This window comes from Acipenser ruthenus, chromosome 54, assembly GCF_902713425.1.
Source record: "Acipenser ruthenus chromosome 54, fAciRut3.2 maternal haplotype, whole genome shotgun sequence".
NCBI lineage: Eukaryota > Metazoa > Chordata > Actinopteri > Acipenseriformes > Acipenseridae > Acipenser > Acipenser ruthenus.
The window spans coordinates 6,248,631-6,269,351 of record NC_081242.1 but is presented as its reverse complement, the minus strand read 5'-3'; the positions used below and the strand labels follow the sequence as shown (position 1 = coordinate 6,269,351).

At 38.8% G+C, this 20,721-nt stretch overlaps 1 protein-coding gene and 2 long non-coding RNA genes across 3 annotated transcripts; all 3 read right to left on the bottom strand.

Annotated features, from left to right (window-relative positions):
- Positions 1 to 1,043: 1,043 nt before the first annotated feature.
- On the bottom strand, positions 1,044 to 16,481 carry LOC117398075 (extracellular matrix protein A-like). Its single transcript, XM_059016879.1, has 19 exons — positions 16,460 to 16,481; positions 16,067 to 16,183; positions 15,563 to 15,643; positions 14,848 to 14,967; positions 14,318 to 14,407; positions 12,701 to 12,811; positions 12,055 to 12,159; positions 11,416 to 11,532; positions 10,720 to 10,800; positions 9,942 to 10,061; positions 9,184 to 9,273; positions 7,492 to 7,605; positions 6,593 to 6,676; positions 6,350 to 6,469; positions 5,165 to 5,269; positions 4,453 to 4,572; positions 2,829 to 2,921; positions 2,273 to 2,389; positions 1,044 to 1,840 (listed from the first exon to the last, which is right to left on the bottom strand). Exons 1-19 carry the CDS (start codon positions 16,479 to 16,481, stop codon positions 1,638 to 1,640), a joined length of 2,010 nt encoding a protein of 669 aa, XP_058872862.1. The 3' UTR covers positions 1,044 to 1,637.
- Positions 16,482 to 16,709: 228 nt separating this feature from the next.
- LOC117398158 (uncharacterized) lies at positions 16,710 to 18,456 on the bottom strand. The gene is made up of 3 exons (XR_009320204.1): positions 18,347 to 18,456; positions 17,361 to 17,471; positions 16,710 to 16,818 (listed from the first exon to the last, which is right to left on the bottom strand). It is a non-coding gene; the product is annotated as an uncharacterized LOC117398158 (long non-coding RNA).
- Positions 18,457 to 18,877: 421 nt separating this feature from the next.
- On the bottom strand, positions 18,878 to 20,402 carry LOC131723286 (uncharacterized). Its single transcript, XR_009320203.1, has 3 exons — positions 20,291 to 20,402; positions 19,592 to 19,672; positions 18,878 to 18,996 (listed from the first exon to the last, which is right to left on the bottom strand). It is a non-coding gene; the product is annotated as an uncharacterized LOC131723286 (long non-coding RNA).
- Positions 20,403 to 20,721: the final 319 nt, after the last annotated feature.

Genomic DNA, 20,721 nt, shown 5'->3' with positions numbered 1-20,721 from the left:
TACTAGTGTTTCAATAATTCAAATGCTATGATTTTAAGCAAAAAATGATACTAATGATTAAATCTCTTTGTGCTTATTCTTTTTTTAAACTACAATCCATCTATCTATCTCTCTATCTATCTATCTCTATCTAATGTTCAGTGTGAAAGAGTAAAACAAGTATAATTTACTGCTTGGTGGCTTTGTCTAAATTAGTAGGACATGTTTTGTTAATTTGCAAGGGTTCAACATTAAAAAGGACAAAAAATGTATTTCCTAAACAAAGCTGTAAGAATAGAAGTAATTCAAATCAATATACTTTTTTTCTTTTTCTTAAAAGGCTTGCAGAACTCCTAACCCTTAACATTACTACAAAAAACTGAATTAACCTTCAGCGCTGATGGTTCGAGAATCAAATAGTCAATTTATAGTATTTAGGTTTGTACAATAGAAAATGAGCTTGCAGGACATATTCAAACATTCAGGTATACGAAGGTTTGCAGAAAAAAAGTGTAGAAAGACCAGAAAATGGCATTTTACAGCTGTAGTCCAAACATGAAAACGTGAAGTAAAAAAAACTGACAATGTATAGAAAAGATGGATAAAATGACTTCACACAATAGATGCACACGGGTATTTTGTAGATGCATTGATATATAATATGTGTTAATTATACTGCCGTGTGTTTCATATGCATGCAATTTTGAGTTCTTCAAAGTGCACATTCAGTCAAACTATTTTAAACGTTTTGTTTATAAATCTAAATAGTCCCTGTTGTATTGCATCAAAAGAAGCTTCGGTCACTGAAGCACAGAGTAGAAAGAGAGGGTGTCTGTAAAGAATATCAACAGCAGTTTATCATTACAACTGAAAAGACCACTATTGTAATTGTACCACAGAGAAAATGTAACTTTGTTTTGTGGAAGGTAATAAATTATTACTCCTATTACAAATCGAATGCAATATTAGCAATATGATTACAGTAATGCATTGTGTTACCCCCAACTCTGCATAGCAGACAAAAAACATTTTCACAGAAAAAAAGAGGTCTGATTTAACAATGATAGTGTCAGAAAAATAGTGTTTATTGTACGAAACACGATACATTAACAACATATTCTGAAACATAAGCTAGACTGTAACTACTGCAGAGTACAAGTCCTATAAGAAATCCCAAAGCCTAGAATTAAAGAAACTCCTCTCTGTGGCCTTGCATTAGCTGGAGCAGCATTATCACAGGCCCCCCTTTCTAGTGTTTCTCATCATTTGGTTCTGGTTTTGGTTCTATTTTTTTAATTCATGTCAGGCAGTTGTCTGAAATATAAATCCTCAATTAAATTACAAACAAACAAATGATTTCCACCACAATGAAAGAGGGACTTAGTGACAAGACTGCATACACTGAAGCACAGAAAACTAAGCCTTGGTGCCACTTACTACCGTTACAACCCACCTACATAATTCTTTACAGAGTTACCTTCCTTCCCTTTAAACTAAACTATAGCTACCACATAACAACTGAGTGAGTACTGTGTAATATATGCTCTGGTACTAAATACCTAAGTAATTGTTTTTAATGTATATCTTTCACAACCTGAATGACTCATTGTATTGACAACAAATTCATTGCATTCAGAGTTTTGGGTGGTAGAATCCTCTCATGCTGATTTGAGCAGCATGGTGAGCAGGCTGATCGACACGGCCAGCAGGAGGGAGCTGGCTTGGGTGGACGGGGACGCACCTGTACCCCTTTCTTGGTATTCGTTACACTGGCTGGCCTGGCAGCACTCTATAGATTGGAAGGCTGTGCTCGATGCTGTGCAAGTGGCCTCACAGGTCTTCGTGACAGCAGTCTTTTTTCCTGAGAGGAAGAATTTACAAAGAAGGTTAACCTCCCCCCAGACTAAGTGCGTTCTCCAATCAGAAAGCAAAGATTTAAACATCCCAACTGCTTCAGAGTCAGGAGCTCCTGTCAATCTGTGAGGTCTCTTCAAGGGGCAACAGTAACATACCATCTGTCCAAAAACATAACCTGTCCAGAAAGTTAGAGCGACCAGCCATACAGAGATGTGATTTCTACAAACACGGCCAGGTTAGATATAAAAAAGGAGTCTGCCCTTTTTATTTTTTGACTGCCTACCTCTCCTAATCTCTCCACAGATAATCCACCCCAACAACCTCTGGTCCACGTTTGTGCTCAGGGTCTTTGTTATGAATTCTGCATGTTTATATTGTGGACCGCACGTGGATCACTCATTTCAATCCCTGGTGCTGGGGTTAAGAGGATGCTTACCTGCAATGGTGTTGCGAACTGTCTTGCAGAACTTGTTTTCAGCACTGCATGCTGTGACCGTGGTACACTGCTTTTCATCTGCCAGTCCATTACAGGTGTAGCAACTCAGTTTAGGCTCTGCATGACAAGCACAAGAAACACAGTAAACACAAGATGTAAAACTATTAGAAGCAGCTTACCTTTGATCCATGGCTTTTCAGGATCATTGGACACTTTGTGATTCTGATTTGGCAAATTAAGTAGGATTGAGGCAGGAGAACCTTCAAGGTATCACAGAACTTTTGAGATCTGCCAGGGAAAACCAGGCTGGGTACTAGTGTAATGGGCAGTGCTGTGAGATCCCCTGTCAGATGAGATTAAAAGCTCTAAAACCACGAGCGCAGACGAGCCCGGCTGTTTTAGCATTGTGGTTAAGACGCTCGCGTGCGGTGCGCGGGTGTCGCCCGTTCACGCCCAGCCTACGCCCTGTTACACTAGCAGCTACTCATCTAAACAGAAACAGAATCATCTCTTTCTTTGTGGAAGTGTTTTTGAAAAACTGTAGGGTCTGTCTTACCATTGCACAGGTCTGTAGTGCAGCAAGTTCTCCTCCTTGACAGATCATCAAGACTGGCACAGGTTCTGTCACAGCCCTTTCTGACGGTCGTTCCTAAGAGCGGGATCAAAGAATATGATTAGCCTTCACCCACTCAAGAATATCAGTGTTTCTGAAATGCAGCCAGCAGGGTGAATGTGTGCAGCCACAACAGCCTCTTGTAACCTTTCTTGAAATCACCCCTACAGTGGTGCAGGAAACAGTCACTGCTCTGCAGGTTGCATTAAGCACACTGCACTGTGAGAGTTTGGTTAGTTTGCAGTCTACTGTATAGGCCTTTATCATTTATATAAATGAAGAACTATCTTGTCTCAGTCAAGAATGACAACGTTATAGCGTTACCCGTCCCTGAGTGCTGCTACAACTGTTTAAATAATGTACCTGTCAGTTCTTTTCATTGTTAATATCCTGACAACCTTTTTACACTTCTGACTTTAAAGTTTGTTTCAAAGCTCTTTTCAAAATGTCTGCTCTAGTGCCCTGGGGTTTGAGATCTGTCCTCTAAATCACTGCAGGAAGAGCGATAAAACAAAAAATTAATAAACCCGAACAAGTGCCCTGACTTTTCTGTTCCGTACCACATCATGGATGGTTATTGCTGTGTTACTGATTTGACAATGTGGGCAATAACCCTGACACTATCACTGCACTAGAGCGGACATTGTAAAAAGAGCTTTGAAACAGACTTTAAAGTTAGAAGTGTAAAAAATATGTCAGGATGTTAACAATGAAAAGAGAAATGACAGGTGAGTTATTTAAACAGTTGTAGCAACCACGTGGGGACGTGCAATGCTATATTTTTCAGAACCCCGCTACTTACTCTTTAGAATGTGATGTTATGCAAGACCATTGGATTGACCAGCAGCACAGAAAAAAAAATGATGGAGCAGTGATGTTGTTTCTAGTGTGTGCTAAAGCAAATAATAGAGCATGGCTTAGCAGCCATTCAGTGTGTGTTGAGGTCCCCCTTTAGTTAATAAGAAAGTGGTGCAGACAGACTATACCTTTCTTTAACCCAGTACTGTCTGTGTGGGGGGTTGGGTGTAATGAGAAGTTATTTTCATGGGTAAGATATTAACTTTACTATGATTGCAAATGTGATATCATGTACTGGGCAACATATCAGTATACTTTTCAACAACGGTGTTTATTTCTATAAATGCTTAAAAGCTGGATAAATCTGCAGGGTATAAGTAATAGTTTTATAAATGCTGTCTAAATAAAATAGTCAAATTAATCTAATTACTGTGCATTTACATAATAGTTACATAGTAAATACATGTGCACTCACACATAATTACTCACCTGTTGGAGTTGTATGGTAATGGCTCATCTGTTGGAGTTGTATCGTAATGACTCACCTGTTGGAGTTGTATGGTAATGGCTCACCTGTTGGAGTTGTATCGTAATGGCTCACCTGTTGGAGTTGTATCGTAATGGCTCACCTGTTGGAGTTGTATGGTAATGGCTCACCTGTTGGAGTTGTATGGTAATGGCTCACCTGTTGGAGTTGTATGGTAATGACTCACCTGTTGGAGTTGTATCGTAATGGCTCACCTGTTGGAGTTGTATCGTAATGGCTCACCTGTTGGATTTGTATCATAATAGGCAAAACAGAACCCAACACTGAAGTCGCAGGCAGTTAAGGTAGTGCAGTCAGTTTCAGACTTAATTTTGTTGCAAGTGTAGCATTTCAAGACTGGCACTGAAAAACAAGCATGAGAGAGATAATGAATATGCAGGAGGATTTGTGTAATAACTGCACATCGAGGAGGGACAGGCGATGGTTATTTTTTAGTTAAGAACATAAGAAAGTTTACAAACAAGAGGAGGCCATTTGGCCCGTCTTGCTCGTTTGGTTGTTAGTAGCTGATTGATCCCAGAATCTCATCAGGCAGCTTCTTGAAGGATCCCAGGCTGTCAGCTTCAACAACATTACTGGGGAGTTGGTTCCAGACCCTCACAATTCTTTGTAAAAAAGTTCATCATTAGCAAACATTTCAATTACAATGCAAAAGACATACAGATACAACATGGTACCTTGACTGTACCACAGACTGATTGCTGTTAGGGGACTGGCTAACAAGAACCAACAGCGCAGTTCCCATTGTCTTTGAAACCTCTGGTTTAGTCCACCTCTATAGCGACCCCTACTGACACGAGCCAGGCTGTGCCCGAACCTCCAGGATTCAGCTGATTAACAAGCCGCTAGGTTCAGCAGGTAAAAAGAGGCTATTGTCTTAACAGTGGGAATAGAGGTTAAGTAAATACAGTGAAATTAGCAGTATTGGTATTACCATTACAGAGGTCCGTATCGCAGCATGTTGTCTGCTTGTTGCCCACTCTTCCGGGTACACAGGCACCACGAGACGCCTCACAGCCCTTTGTCACAGTGAGTTTACCTAACAGTGAAGTAAAAATAAAACATTCATCAGTCCACTCACTCACTGCTCAGGCACAAAAAAACATGTTAAGTTTCATCAATCAATCATGAATTCCATGACTTTTTCTGAGCTCAATTGTAAGTGTGTTTTGTTCTTTTTTAAAGTAATTAAAAGAACGAGTTCCATTAAATGTCTAGGCAGTGCATATCTATGCGTCTCAAACGGCCAGAAACAGATGTTGAAGCACATGTGTATTTTCATTTCACAGCGTGATCTCTGGTGCTACACTTGGTTAAAGAAAACTATTTGGGAGCCATGCTTTCTGACTGTCTTCAACTTCCTGGGTCATTCCACCAGGAGAGTGAAATTGTTCCCACCCCTTCACTGGCTTCTTTCAAGTCAATAACCAATCAGCTGCTTCCGCTATTGACTGACACACTTTCAGCAGTATTATGCTTTCAACCAGAAGACACTGCTGAGGTGAAATGACCGAGTGAGTACAAGTGCAAACATCGGACCAAGAAAAAGGAATAGAAACAAAGAGTCTCCTTTAACCTAAAGTAGAACGAGAAAGCATGTTTTCAAATTTAAATACATATGTGCTATAACGTGCACTGTTTAAAACTGCATATAGCTAATGGAGGTGCAAAATGGCTTCATGGAATGATCTACAATTAATTTAACTGCATAATTTGGAGGTTAAACTTGTACTACAGTTAAGTTCTTCATTAATCATATAGTACTCTTTAATCCAAAGCGACTTATAGAGACTAGAGGGTGAACCATGCATCACAACTGCTGCTGCAGAGTCCCTTCCAATAGGACCTTGTTTGTTTTACGTCTCATCCGTTAAGTGGCTTGCTCAGGGTAACACACACACACACACAGTGAGTCAGTGGCTGAGCTGGGATTGAACCTGGAACCTCCTGGTAACAAGTCCCTTTCTCTAAGCACTGGACCACCAAGCCTGCAATTGTTTACACTGAGTAAAACAGAAAAAAACATACATTGAAAGGGAAAGGATTTATATAAGAGGCAGACAGAGAAGGACAGGGTACAGTATTATCTCCAAAGCTGCCCATATCAGTCATTGCTTACCATCTACACCTGTTTCATAAACAGATGAACATTTTCCCGAAGCTGATCCGCAGGCTTTTACAGTTGTACACAGTGTTTCATCACTCTGTTTGTCACAGGTATAACAGAACAAGGCTTTCACTGCAAAACAAGCAAAGGAGACACAATGAATAACGCTGAAGGGGTTGTTGGGTGATACCTGAGAGACTATGAAACTAGAAAGACCGGAGTTAGTTCCGTGATTAAGAGCAATGTCAGCATTACCATTGCAGTTGGATGTTTGGCAGCAGTTCACTGTGTTGGTCGCTGTGCAAGCGGACTCACATGTCTTTGTGACTTTGATGCTGGCTGTGATAGAGATACAAGAGAGAATGTTAGAGGCCACACACCCACGAGGTACTGCACACTCTGTACAGATAGCTAGGGTTATATTTTTCAAAGATTCACATGCCATGCGTTTCCAGTGACTGCTGGGCATACAATCTTGTGCAGTACATTTCCTGAAAGGGATCCCAGCTTGTTTAGAGAGTATGACATGCTAATGAATTCCTAATTTAAACGCCAGCATTATTACATTTGAGCAGGAAATCTCACTCAATAGCAGTTGGATTCATTTATTTTATTTTATATATATTTTTTTACTTAAATTCGAGTTTTCACTTGCTTGTTCAGCCATAAAAGGCATAAATAAACCTCAGTGATGATATTACTTCATGAAAATGTGTCTTTTGCCACTTTGTTTATTGCAAAGAAGTGACAATGGCAGGAATTAAAAAAAAAAGTGATATCTGCTTTATTGACTTTTTATTTCTTTGCTTTGTAGATAATTCAGGGAGGGGAGGGTAAAGTAAGGCTTTGACAACCTATTCTTCTGGCCTATTTATTTTCAACTTTAATATCGTTTTAAATATGATGACTTTGACAATGTTTTGTAAATGAACGAATATCCAAGTAGCTGTCTGAATTTTGAACAGATATTTGAACATGAGAATACCAAGTTTATCCCAGTACTACTGTATGTACTATTTCTAGATAAATCTGTCAGTATTGACAAGAAGGAGGCTTATACAGCAGCAATAAGGCAAGAGGCTTGTAACATGGACTGCAGGAAGCCACACAGAGGAAACAGCTTTGCACAGTTAACCCTGCTGTTTACTGCTTACCAAGGTTAGTGAAGGTGTAGCTGTTCTGACAGAAAGTGCCTACAGTGCACACGCCCGCCTTGCACTGAGTTTCATCAGTCTGAGCATCACACTGCAGGCAACTCAAGGTGTTTACTGCAAAGCAAGCACAGGGGACACAATCAATAATAAGGCAGGCGTGCAGTAGTTTTACCCAGTATGAGTTGTGCATGGAGGGTCTGTGTCGTACTGAATCATCAGTTTTGAAACAAATATACCAAAGACACCCCCACCAGAAATGTACGTTTGCACAACTATGTCTGCAAAGTAACATAAAGTGGTAAAAAACAGAAAATACTGTTGTCTGGTAATTCATTTATTAACTGAGTCACACAGGTTTTTAAAATGTTTCTAGTATAAAGATTTCATTTCATTTTTGGCATAATTAAACATAATGTACTGTATATTTCCTGACTTTGAATAATTTTGCAGTATGAAGAGAAAAGCATAGAAAAGTCAGAATTCAATAAAACCACAAATAGCAAATCAACAAAAAATCAATGATGTTTTTGAAGTCTATCATTGGAATATAGGGATACAATTAATTTTGTTCCTAGTGCTTAGCCTTATTCAAATACAAGGCTCAGAATGACTGATTTGATTGCCCCCTGGCTAATTATTGATGTGTGACATCCCGGAAGAGAGTTTCAAGCCAAATGACTTTGTGTTCCCTCAGGTTTAGTAGTCATTTCTAAATCATCTTTGATCTTTTTCAGGACTGAAAATTGACATCATCTTGGTAAACCAGCTAAGCAGAAATGGAAAGGAATGTGGATTTCAGTGTTTGTATTATTTATCATTGAACTGAGATATATCTTCTCTTATTGCTCCTGTTCAGAGTAGCGACCAGAAAAAAAAACAAAAACAAAGTGTGGATTCTCATGCAATAAAGGGACAGATTGACATGCTGTGCTGCTTGTGCTAAGCAAAACAAATCTGGTGGTAAAGCAAACTGTAAGTGTAAGGTTGTGGATTTAATTTCTTTACATTCATAATACTGATTCCTTTGATAAAGTATAATTCTGATGCACTTATGCATAAGAACAGAACAACATTAGATGGTCACTAGGCTCTAAACCATAGTTAGGTAGTCGGCCAGATTACCTTCCCATTGGGAGTCACGTTGGGCACACCTCAGCACGATGCTCAGGGAGGAGAATGGAAGCTGTCTCAAAAGTCTGACTCTCTGAACGCCTGTGAGCACTCCCAGTTTATACAGACAGATAAACAGGCCTGTGTGCTGTGCTAAAATGACCTCTTATGTCTACATTCTTCTCAGCAGAGTTGTTTCCACAGAACGTTACTTTAATCACACTCTTACCACGTGCTGTTCCATTTCCTGCTCCGTCTCATGATTTTGCAGTTTGCTTACAGCATGCTTTTGCTTTGAGTTTTGCAGCAGCTGAAGTCGTGCACCAGCGCTGACCTTTAACCCCCGCCCCCTCCCTCTTTGACACTCTTAAACACTTTAGCACTTAGTTATTTTCCACCCAAAGGTTACTGAGCATAAGTTATAGGTCACATTGCAAAGACACTCTCTTATACAGTCCAGTTGGTGTGCATGTGTGTTGGGGGGCAGGTTTCAGATGTACAGTGAGAAGGAAGACTGGTACTGACAGCAGGAGGTAGCTGTTAGTGATTTTAATAACAATATTACAATAGTATCTGTATTACCATTACACAGTTCTCCCTGACAGCACTCATCTCGCGGGAAAGCTGTTGTTACAGTACAAGTTGATGCACATCCCTTGCTGACGGTGACACCTATCAATGCATCCAAAAAGAAAGTTAGTCATAAATAAATAATTTATTTCTTAGCAGACGCCCTTATCCAGGGCGACTTACAAGATATCACATTTTTACATACAATTACACATTTATACAGTTGGGTTTTTACTGGAGCAATCTAGGTAAAGTACGTTGCTCAAGGGTACAGCAGCAGTGTCCCCACCGGGGATTGAACCCATGACCCTCTGGTCAAGAGTCCACAGCCCTAACCACTACTCCACACTGCTGCCCATAATAATTCTATAACTATTATCTCATCAATTGACAAAGTGCTTTATTACTCTTGCCATTTCAAACATTGTATTAGAGAATAAAGACAGTGGGAAGCATGTAATAAAAAGTATTTTAGCTTGGATTTGTAGGTGGAGGTACATTTACAAAACAGCCCTGATTGTAGATATCCATTTATCTGGCTTGAATACTATTGTTAGCTGATTGAATGGTGACCTGAATGTGGGAAACATTAGTGCAATGTAAACTTGACTCTTGCGTTGGCTGCAAAGATGTTCTTGTCCTTATTTAGAAAGAAGCTGCTGGAAAAATCCATGTTAATCCCAACACTAAGTAGGAATGGACGAGAGAAAGAGAAGCCAGGTAAACTTGTTATATTCAGAGAAACCCGGCCCATAGGGATCATTACTTACCAGTTCCAGTTAGTTTGTAAGTGGTTTTACAGAACTTGTCACCGAACCCACAGACTGTTATATCTTTACACTTAGTTTCGTCTGTCAAGTCGGTGCAGGTGTAGCATTTCAAGAGGTCCACTGCAAAACAAGCCAGGGAGAGACAATGAATAAGGAAGGAGAGGCTGGGCTATGGCTGGCTCAAATAGACACATACCTGATAGTGTTTCAACACTTTTATCAATCTCTTCATAATGAAACATTGATGAAGTCTTATTGATAAAACATTACTGTCTACTTGACATTTGTAAATGTGAACATTTCCAGTGCTCCCCTTATTATTGACTAGATCTACCCTTATCATCTCAGTACCTATGATACAAAGGAGGCTTGGTGGTCCATTTGTTAAAGAAAGTAGCTTATTACCAGGAGGTTCCCGGCTCAGCCAATGACTCGCTGTGTGTGACCCTGAGCAAGTCACTTAACCTGCTTGTGCTCCGTCCTTCAGAGACGTAAAGCCCATATCCTATTGGAGTGACTCTGTAGCAGCAGTTGTGATGGATAGTTCACCCACTAGTCTCTGTAAGTCACTTTGGATACAAGTTTCTGCTAAATTACTATTAATAATAAAAGCCTAACCTGGATGCAGCTGACTTGTGGGTGGGATGGGATGACTTTTGTGGCTTGTAACTTGAACCATAACTATTTTAAACTATTTTTTTTCTGTAATGAGCTACCGTTTACAGTGTGCCGCCTCAGTGACTGTCGTTGTAATAATTAACAATAACGTTAGCATTACCGTTACACTGAGATGTACCGCAGCACTTCACAGTAGCAGATGGTGTGCAAGCCTCAGCACATGCCTTTGATACTGGAAAATCTATAAAAGTGATACAACAAACGAGGTTAGGCACCAGACACCCTTAGCAATCAATTGACATTGAATGTATTCTCATTGTCAAGGGGGTCTTGGAATGCACAACACCATTGCATGTAATGGATGTAAATATAGATCTCAATACCACCATCGTATGATCTCTTTATTAATCTCACAGGTGATTCCCACAGCCTGGGTGATATATCAACCCCTTATTAAAATACAGTGCAAAAAGGTCTGTGATAAAGTGCCAAAGAGCAAATTACAGGTCTGGAAAACCACAGTTAACTATTGTATTAATTTTGTTGTTTATAAATCACTTTGCTTATCATGTTCTGTCATGCATCGCAATGTGTGACTTTTTAAAAAAACTCCAAAATTAAAAGCACCCCCTGTAGCCTCTACTGAGCTCTGAAACAGGTCCTCTCTCTCAGTACTCAGAGTGTAATCATGAACCTGCAACCTTCAAGACTCTCAGTGTACTTCACAAATACCACAACATACATTTACTATGGAGTTGACACACAGGACCTTCTCCTTTTAAATGTGCAGAGGAGGAACGAGCTGGCGACAGAGACACAGGTATCAGTCACCTTTCCCCTTGTGATCACAGCTTACCTGGTGCTGTGAGGGTATAACTGCTCTGACATAGTTTGTCAGTTGCAGCGCAGGCTGTTGCTGCACATTTAGTTTCGTCAGCTTCATTAGTACAAGTGTTGCAACTCAAGGCGTTTCCTGAAAGACAAACACAGGGGTTTAATGAATAGGTCTCCAGCAGCTCATTGCACTGCCATCCAGTATCAAAGGCATGGAGGGCTATTCAACTGAGCTAAGCTGTGGTCGATCTGTAATGACTAATTAAACTAGGAGCCTGATGCTTTGTGTGGCAAGATTAAGAAAGTCAAACCTCTTCCTGTAGAAATAACTATGTGAGCGGGGAGAAGGGCTGTCTTCATGATACAAACGAAGAGAGGATTTAGGGATTAGATCACTTGAATATTAATTTTAAACCCCAAAAGGGCTTTAAGAACACCTTAGTAATATTGTGTCATTGTTTCTCATTTTGTAACATAAATCTACATTGTCTCTCTTTAAAAATGTAATACAAATATAATTAATAAAACATCCCATGGTGTTTTTTAAACTATATACATATCAAAGATTAATGTGAAAAAAAAACACACAAGCAAACCAAAAATGTATCAATTTGGTGGATTTTAAAGCTGGAACTATTTTATCAGTTAATAGCAGTCTTACCATTACAATATCCTGTGTTGCAGCAAGTTGTCCTAACGTTTTTGTCTGCTGTATTGTCAACAGCTTTGCAATCAGCTGCACAGGTCTTAGTGACAACAGGCACTCCTGTAAGGTGGAGAAAAGCAAGGTTAGTGGTGACAGAACCAGCTAGTGCCAAATCAGTGATTCTGACAAATCAATAAGCAGTGCATTTATACAGAATCAAATCCTCGGTGACTCTACAGTACCATGTACATATTACGGTACCAGCATTCTGCTTTTATTTTTCCATGTGGGACAATATTGCATGCTCTTGAAAAAAGAAAGTGTCCACTGAAAGTTAATAGGTGAGGCATAAGTTACTGTACAAAGTTATGTGTTCCGTTATTCTAAAACAGGGTTCTACCATGCTTAATAATAGTCATTTAATGATAAGAAAGTTATGTATTTTAAATCTCTAAACATGGGGAATGTGGCTGCAAAGTAGCAATGAAGCAGTGAGGTGTATGTAATGTTAGATTTGAGGATTACGAAAAGGATTGCTAGGAATGGACTCCTGAGACATGAACAGAACTGCTCTCAACGGTCTCCTTTCAGCAGCCGAATTCACAAGCACCAAACTGGAAACACAAAGAATAGAAACCCCAAATGAAGGAGAAGCGCTTACCTGCCCCGTTGAGTTTGTAGTCACTCTGGCAGAATGTTCCAGCTGCACATGGACTCGAAGTACAGGAACTTTCATCGGCTGTTTCAGCACATTGGAAGCAAGTGAATTTATCTGTAAAACAAGCAAGACCTAGTTTAAACAATACGTTTGAGTTAGTAGGGGGCTTGGTGGTCCAGTGGTTAAAGAGTCAATCCCAGCTCAGCCATCGTGTCATGCTGAGGGTGTGAGACCCTGAGCAAGTCTCTTAACCTCCTTGTGCTCTGTCCTTCGGATGAGATGTAAAACAAGCGAGGTCCTATTGGAAGTGACTCTGCAGCAGCAGATGTTGAGTCGCTTGGGATAAAAACATCTGTTAAATGATTAATTCATAATAATATAGAGCTTTACAGATGTTTATAAAGATGAAAGTCTTAACAGGCAAACATGGTTCCTTTCCTCTTATAAAGAACATCTTCAATCTCTATATCAGTTTAAAAATAAAACTACTTAATACATAAAACTTACAGACCCTACAACCGAATCCATTACACTACAACACTCAGTGGTGTGAAATTTCGAAACAATCAAATAAATATATTAAGTACAAATGGCTTCAAATCCCATTTACTAAGAAGCAATTGTAAATGCTCCCCATCAAGTAAGAGAATAAATACCATTTATTAATAACTATGTATTAGTCTGACACTCTAGTGCATGCATTTCATTGGGGATTATCTGAGGTAACGGTAATTGAGAAATAAGACTCATGAATAACAGAGGTTTTAGAAATGAATAGTTAGTCAGGTAACCAGCTAAATCCCTTAACCACTGCTAACAGCTAATTTGACAGGTCATTTTGTAAACTATTGAAATCAATAATGTGTTGTGCATTTTACAGGAAACCCTACAGAGCTGATATTTTCAACGTGAGCATATTATTATTATTATTATTATTATTATTGTTATTATTATTAAATTAATTAATTACAGTATGTATATATATATATATATATATATATATATATATATATATATATATACTGTATATATGGGTAGCTGGCTCTTTGAGCTAAAATTATATATATATATATATATATATATATATATATATATATATATATATATATATATATATATATGACAAACTATATTATGTTTTCAAACCTGTCGCATCACCTCTGTGTCGCTTCTTGTGTATGGTCATGTCGTTTCAAAAGTCTCTCATTGGCAATTTAAAAATCACATCGCGTCTGTCGTGAGGTGCTCGCGAGACTTCAACAGTGAGCTTTCTAATATAACTAAAGGCTGTACCAAGCGATCATTTATTAACAGCTGGGTTCTGCTGGAAGTTACCCTGGCAAGCTAGTTTGACCAAATAGATACAAAATAAAATTGAGGGGTTTAGTGACCTCTTCATTCAGATGTTTTTTTTACAGCATTTAATCAACATTTAAAATGATTGCCATTTGTCTCTTAAAAGTGCTTTCATAGTTGTTTTAAGCAAGGTGTAAAAAGAGTACTGACTGCTCTGTTTATATATGTACGTTTTACAATAAATATAGATGCAGTCAAAAAAAATGTATTAGAACACCTGTAGTTTTGATTTTATTAACAATATTACAATAGTATCTGTATTACCGTTACACAGTTCTCCCTGACAGCACTCATCTCGTGGGAAAGCTGTTGTTACAGTACAAGTTGATGCACATCCCTTGCTGACGGTGACACCTATCAATGAATGCAAAAAGAAAGTTAGTCATAATTCTATAACTATTATCTCATCAATTGACACAGTGCTTTATTACTTTTGCCATTTCAAACATTGTATTAGAGAATAAAGACAGTGGGAAGCATGTAATAAAAAGTGTTTTGGCTTGGATTTGTAGGTGGAGGTACATTTACAAAACAGCCCTGATTGTAGAGATACATTTATCTGTCTTGAATACTATTGTTAGCTGATTGAATGGCGTCTTGAATGTGGGAAACATTAGTGCAATGTAAACTTGACTCTTGTGATGGCTGCAAAGATGTTCTTGTCTTTATTTAGAAAGAAGCTGCTGGAAAAATCCATGTTAATGCCAACACTAAGTAGGAATGTACGAGAGAAAGAGAAGTGAGGTAAACTTGTTATAGTCAGAGAAACCCGGCTCATAGGGATCATTACTTACCAGTTCCAGTTAGTTTGTAAGTGGTTTTACAGAACTTGTCACCGAACCCACAGACTGTTATATCTTTACACTTAGTTTCGTCTGTCAAGTCGGTGCAGGTGTAGCATTTCAAGAGGTCCACTGCAAAACAATCCAGGGAGAGCCAATGAGTAAGGAAGGAGAGGCTGGGCTACGGCTGGCTCAAATAGACACATACCTGATAGTGATTCAACACGTTTATCAATCTCTTCATAATGAAACATTGATAAAGACCTATTGATAAAACATTACTGTCTACCTGACATTTGTAAATGTGAACATTTCACTGCTCCCCTTATCATTGACTGTTACCCAGCCCATCTCATCTCAGTATCTCTGCTAAAATCCTAACCCGGATGCAGCTGAGTTATAACTATTAACTTGAACGATCACTATTTTTTAGCAATCTCTTTCTGCAATGAGATCTCATTTACCAGGGTGAAGTTGTGTGACTACACAAAGAGACAGTGTAGTGCAAGGATTCAATAAGGTTTCAAGTTTGAGTGAGAGCAGCTACACTGGAGGATGATTACAGCCCTTTTATTTTTTATTTTATTACTGATTCCCGTTGTTTTGTTTGTTTGCCTCCAGGTGGTGTTTTGTTAAAGTTCTCCAGTTAGAACATGTGAACATGTGACCAATCAGTGTGCCGCCTCAGTGACTGCCATTGTATAATTAAAAATAACGTTAGCATTACCGTTACACTGAGATGTACCGCAGCACTTCACAGTAGCGGATGGTGTGCAATCCTGAGCACATGCCTTTGATACTGGAACATCTATAAAAGTGATACAACAAACAAGGTTAGACACCAGATACCCTTAGCAATCAATTGACATTGAATGTATTCTCATTGTCAAGGGGGTCCTGGAAGTCACAACACAATTGCATATAATGGATGTAAATATTTTGCTGTTTATAAATCACTTTGCTTATCATATTCTGTCATGCATCGCAATGTGTGACTTTTTAAAAAAACTCCAAAGTTAAAAGCACCCCCTGTAGCCTCTATTGAGCTCTGAAACAGGTCCTCTCTCTCAGTACTCAGAGTGTAATCATGAAACTGCAACCTTTAAGACACAACATACATTTACTATGGAGTGGACCGACAGGCTCTTGTCCTTTAAATGTGCAAAAGAGGAACGAGCTGGCGACAGAGACACAGGTATCAGTCACTTTTCCCCTTGTGATCACAGCTTACCTGGGGCAGTGAGGGTATAACTGCTCTGACATCGTGTGTCAGCTGCAGCGCAGGCTGTTGCTGCACATTTAGTTTCGTCAGCTTCATTAGTACAAGTGTTGCAACTCAAGGCGTTTCCTGAAAGATAAACACAGGGGTTTAATGAATAGGTCTCCAGCAGCTCATTGCACTGCCATCTAGAATCAAAGGCATGGAGGGCTATTCAATTGAGCTAAACTGTGGTCGATCTGTAATGACTAATTAAACTAGGAGCCTGATGCTTTGTGTGGCAAGATTAAGAAAGTCAAACCTCTTCCTGTAGAAATAACTATGTGAGCGTGGAGAAGGGCTGTCTTCATGATACAAACGAAGAGAGGATTTAGGGATTAGATCACTTGAATATTAATTTTAAACCCCAAAAGGGCTTTAAGAACATCTTAGTAATATTGTGTCATTGTTTCTCATTTTGTAACATAAATCTACATTGTCTCTCTTTAAAAATGTAATACAAATATAATTAATAAAACATCCCATGGTGTTTTTTAAACTATATACATATCAAAGATTAATGTGAAAAAAAAAACATACACAAGCAAACCAAAAATGTATCAATTTGGTGGATTTTAAAGCTGGGCTGGAACTATTTTATCAGTTAATAGCAGTCTTACCATTACAATATCCTGTTTTGCAGCAAGTTGTCCTCACGTTTTTGTCTGCTGTATTGTCAACAGCTTTGCAATCAGCTGCACAGGACTTAGTGACAACAGGCACTCCTGTAAGGTGGAGAAAAGCAAGGTTAGTGGCGACAGAACCAGCTAGTGCCAAATCAGTGATTCTGACAAATCAATAAGCAGTGCATTTATACAGAATCAAATCCTCTGTGAATCTACACTAACATGTACATATTACGGTACCAGCATTCTGCTTTTATTTTTCCATGTGGGAGAATATTGCATGCTCTTGAAAAAAGAAAGTGTCCACTGAATGTTAATATGTGAGGCATAAGTTACTGAACAAAGTTATTTGTTCCGTTATTCTAAAACAGGATTCTACCATGCTTAATAATAGTCATTTAATGATAAGAAAGTTATGTATTTTAAATCTCTAAACATGGGAAATGTGGCTGCAAAGTAGCAATGAAGCAGTGAGGTGTATGTAATGTTAGATTTGAGGATTACGAAAAGGATTGCTAGGAATGGACTCCTTAGACATGAACACAACTGCTCTCAACGGCCTCCGTTCACCAGCTGGAATTCACAAGCACCAAACTGGAAACACAAAGAATAGAAACCCCAAATGAAGGAGAAGCGCTTACCTTCCCCGTTGAGTTTGTAGTCACTCTGGCAGAATATTCCAGCTGCACATAAACTTGGAGAACAGGAGCTTTCATCGGTTGTTTCAGCACATTGGAAGCAAGTGAATTTATCTGTAAAACAAGCAAGACCTAGTTTAAACAATACGTTTGAGTAAGTAGGGGGCTTGGTGGTCCAGTGGTTAAAGATTCAATCCCAGCTCAGCCATCGTGTCATGCTGAGTGTGTGAAACCCTGAGCAAGTCTCTTAACCTCCTTGTGCTCCGTCCCTCGGATGAGACGTTAAACAAACGAGGTCCGATTGGAAGTGACTCTGCAGCAGCAGTTGTTGAGTCGCTTTGGATAAAAACATCTGTTCAATAACTAATTCATAATAATATAGAGCTATAAATATGTTTATAAAGATGAAATTCTTAACAGGCACACATGGTTCCTTTCCTCTTATAAAGAACATCTTCAATCTCTATATCAGTTTAAAAGTAAAACTACCTAATACATAAACCTTACAGACCCTACAACTGAATCCATTACACTACAACACTCAATGGTGTGAAATTCAGAAAGAATCACATAAATATCTTAAGTACAAATGACTTCAAATCCCATTTACTAAGAAGCAAGTGTAAATGCTCCCCATCAGTTAACAGAATAAATAATGGTACAGTTTATTAATAGCTATGTATTAATCTGACATTCTAGTGCATGCGTTTCATTGGGGATTATCTGTGGTAATGGTACTTGAAAATTGAGGGAGCTCTTCATTCTGTTTTTTTTTTTTTATTTACAGCATTTAATCAACATTTTAAATAATTGCCATTTGACAGATAAAAGTGCTTTCATAGTTGTTTTAAGCAAGGTGTAAAAAGAGTACTGACTGCTCTGTTTATATATGTACGTTTTACAATAAATATATATGCAGTCAAAAAAAATGTATTTGAACACCTGTAGTTTTGATTTTATTAACAATATTACAATAGTATCTGTATTACCGTTACACAGTTCTCCCTGACAGCACTCATCTCGCGGGAAAGCTGTTGTTACAGTACAAGTTGATGCACATCCCTTGCTGACGGTGACACCTATCAATGAATGCAAAAAGAAAGTTAGTCATAATTCTATAACTATTATCTCATCAATTGACACAGGGCTTTGTTACTCTTGCCATTTCAAACATTGTATTAGAGAATAAAAACAATGGGAAGCATGTAATCAAAAGTATTTTAGCTTGGATTTGTAGGTGGAGGTACATTTTCAAAACAGCCCTGATTGTAGAGATCCAATTATCTGGCTTGAATACTATTGTTAGCTGATTGAATGGTGACTTAAATGTGGGAAACATTAGTGCAATGTAAACTTGTCTCTTGTGATGACTGCAAATATGTTCTTGTCCTTATTTAGAAAGAAGCTGCTGGAAAAATCTATGTTAATCCCAACACTAAGTAGGAATTGACGAGAGAAAGAGAAGCCAGTTAAACTTGTTATATTCAGAGAAACCCGGCTCATAGGGATCATTACTTACCAGTTCCAGTTAGTTTGTAAGTGGTTTTACAGAACTTGTCACCATACCCACAGACTGTTATATCTTTACAATTAGATTCATCTGTCAAGTCAGTGCAGGTGTAGCATTTCAAGAGGTCCACTGCAAAACAAGCCAGGGAGAGACAATGAATAAGGAAGGAGAGGCTGGGCTACGGCTGGCTCAATTAGACACATACCTGATAGTGTTTCAACACGTTTATCAATCTCTTCATAATGAAACATTGATATAGTCCTATCGATTAAACATTACTGTCTACCTGACATTTGTAAATGTGAACATTTCACTGCTCCCCTTATCATTGACTGTTACCCAGCCCATCTCATCTCAGTATCTCTGCTAAAAGCCTAACCCGGATGCAGCTGAATTATAACTATTAACTTGAACGATCACTATTTTTTAGCAATCTCTTTCTGCAATGAGATCTCATTTACCAGGGTGAAGTTGTGTGGCTACACAAAGAGACAGTGCAGTGCAAGTATTCAATGAGGTTTCAAGTTTGAGTGAGAGCAGCTACACTGGAGGATGATTACAGCCCTTTTATTTTTTATTTTATTTCTGATTCCCCTTGTTTTGTCTGTTTGCCTCCAGGTGGTGTTTTGTTAAAGTTTACCAGTTAGAACATGTGAACATGTGACCAATCAGTGTGCCACTTCAGTGACTGCCATTGTATAATTAACAATAACATTAGCATTACCGTTACACTGAGATGTACCACAGCACTTCACAGTAGCGGATGGTGTGCAATCCTCAGCACATGCCTTTGATACTGGAACATCTATAAAAGTGATACAACAAACGAGGTTAGACACCAGATACCCTTAGCAATCAATTGACATTGAATGTATTCTCATTGTCAAGGGGGTCCTGGAAGGCACAACACCATTGCATATAATGGATGTAAATATAGAGCTCAATACCACCATCGTATGAACTCTTCATTAATCTCACAAGTGATTCCCACAGCCTGGGTGATATATCAACCCCTTATTAAAATACAGTGCAAAAAGGTCTGTGATAAAGTGCCAAAGAGCAAATTACAGGTCTGGTAAACCACAGTTAACTATTGTATTAATTTTGTTGTTTATAAATCACTTTGCTTATCATGTTCTGTCATGCATCGCAATGTGTGACTCTTTAAAAAAACTCCAAAGTTAAAAGCACCCCCTGTAGCCTCTACTGAGCTCTGAAACAGGTCCTCTCTCTCAGTACTCAGACTGTGATCATGAACCTGCAACCTTCAAGACTCTCAGTGTACTTCACAAATACCACAACATACATTTACTATGGAGTTGACACACAGGCCGTTGTCCTTTTAAATGTGCAGAGGAGGAGGAACGAGCTGGCGACAGAGACACAGGTATCAGTCACCTTTCCCCTTGTGATCACAGCTTACCTGGTGCAGTGAGGGTATAAGTGCTCTGACATCGTGTGTCAGCTGCAGCGCAGGCTGTTGTTGCACATTTAGTTTCGTCAGCTTCATTAGTACAAGTGTTGCAACTCAAGGCGTTTCCTGAAAGATAAACACAGGGGTTTAATGAATAGGTCTCCAGCAGCTCATTGCACTGCCATCCAGAATCAAAGGCATGGAGGGCTATTCAATTGAGCTAAACTGTGGTCGAACTGTAATGGCTAATTAAACTAGGAGCCTGATGCTTTGTGTGGCAAGATTAAGAAAGTCAAACCTCTTCCTGTAGAAATAACTATGTGAGCGGGGAGAAGGGCTGTCTTCATGATACAAACGAAGAGAGGATTTAGGGATTAGATCACTTGAATATTAATTTTAAACCCCAAAAGGGCTTTAAGAACACCTTAGTAATATTGTGT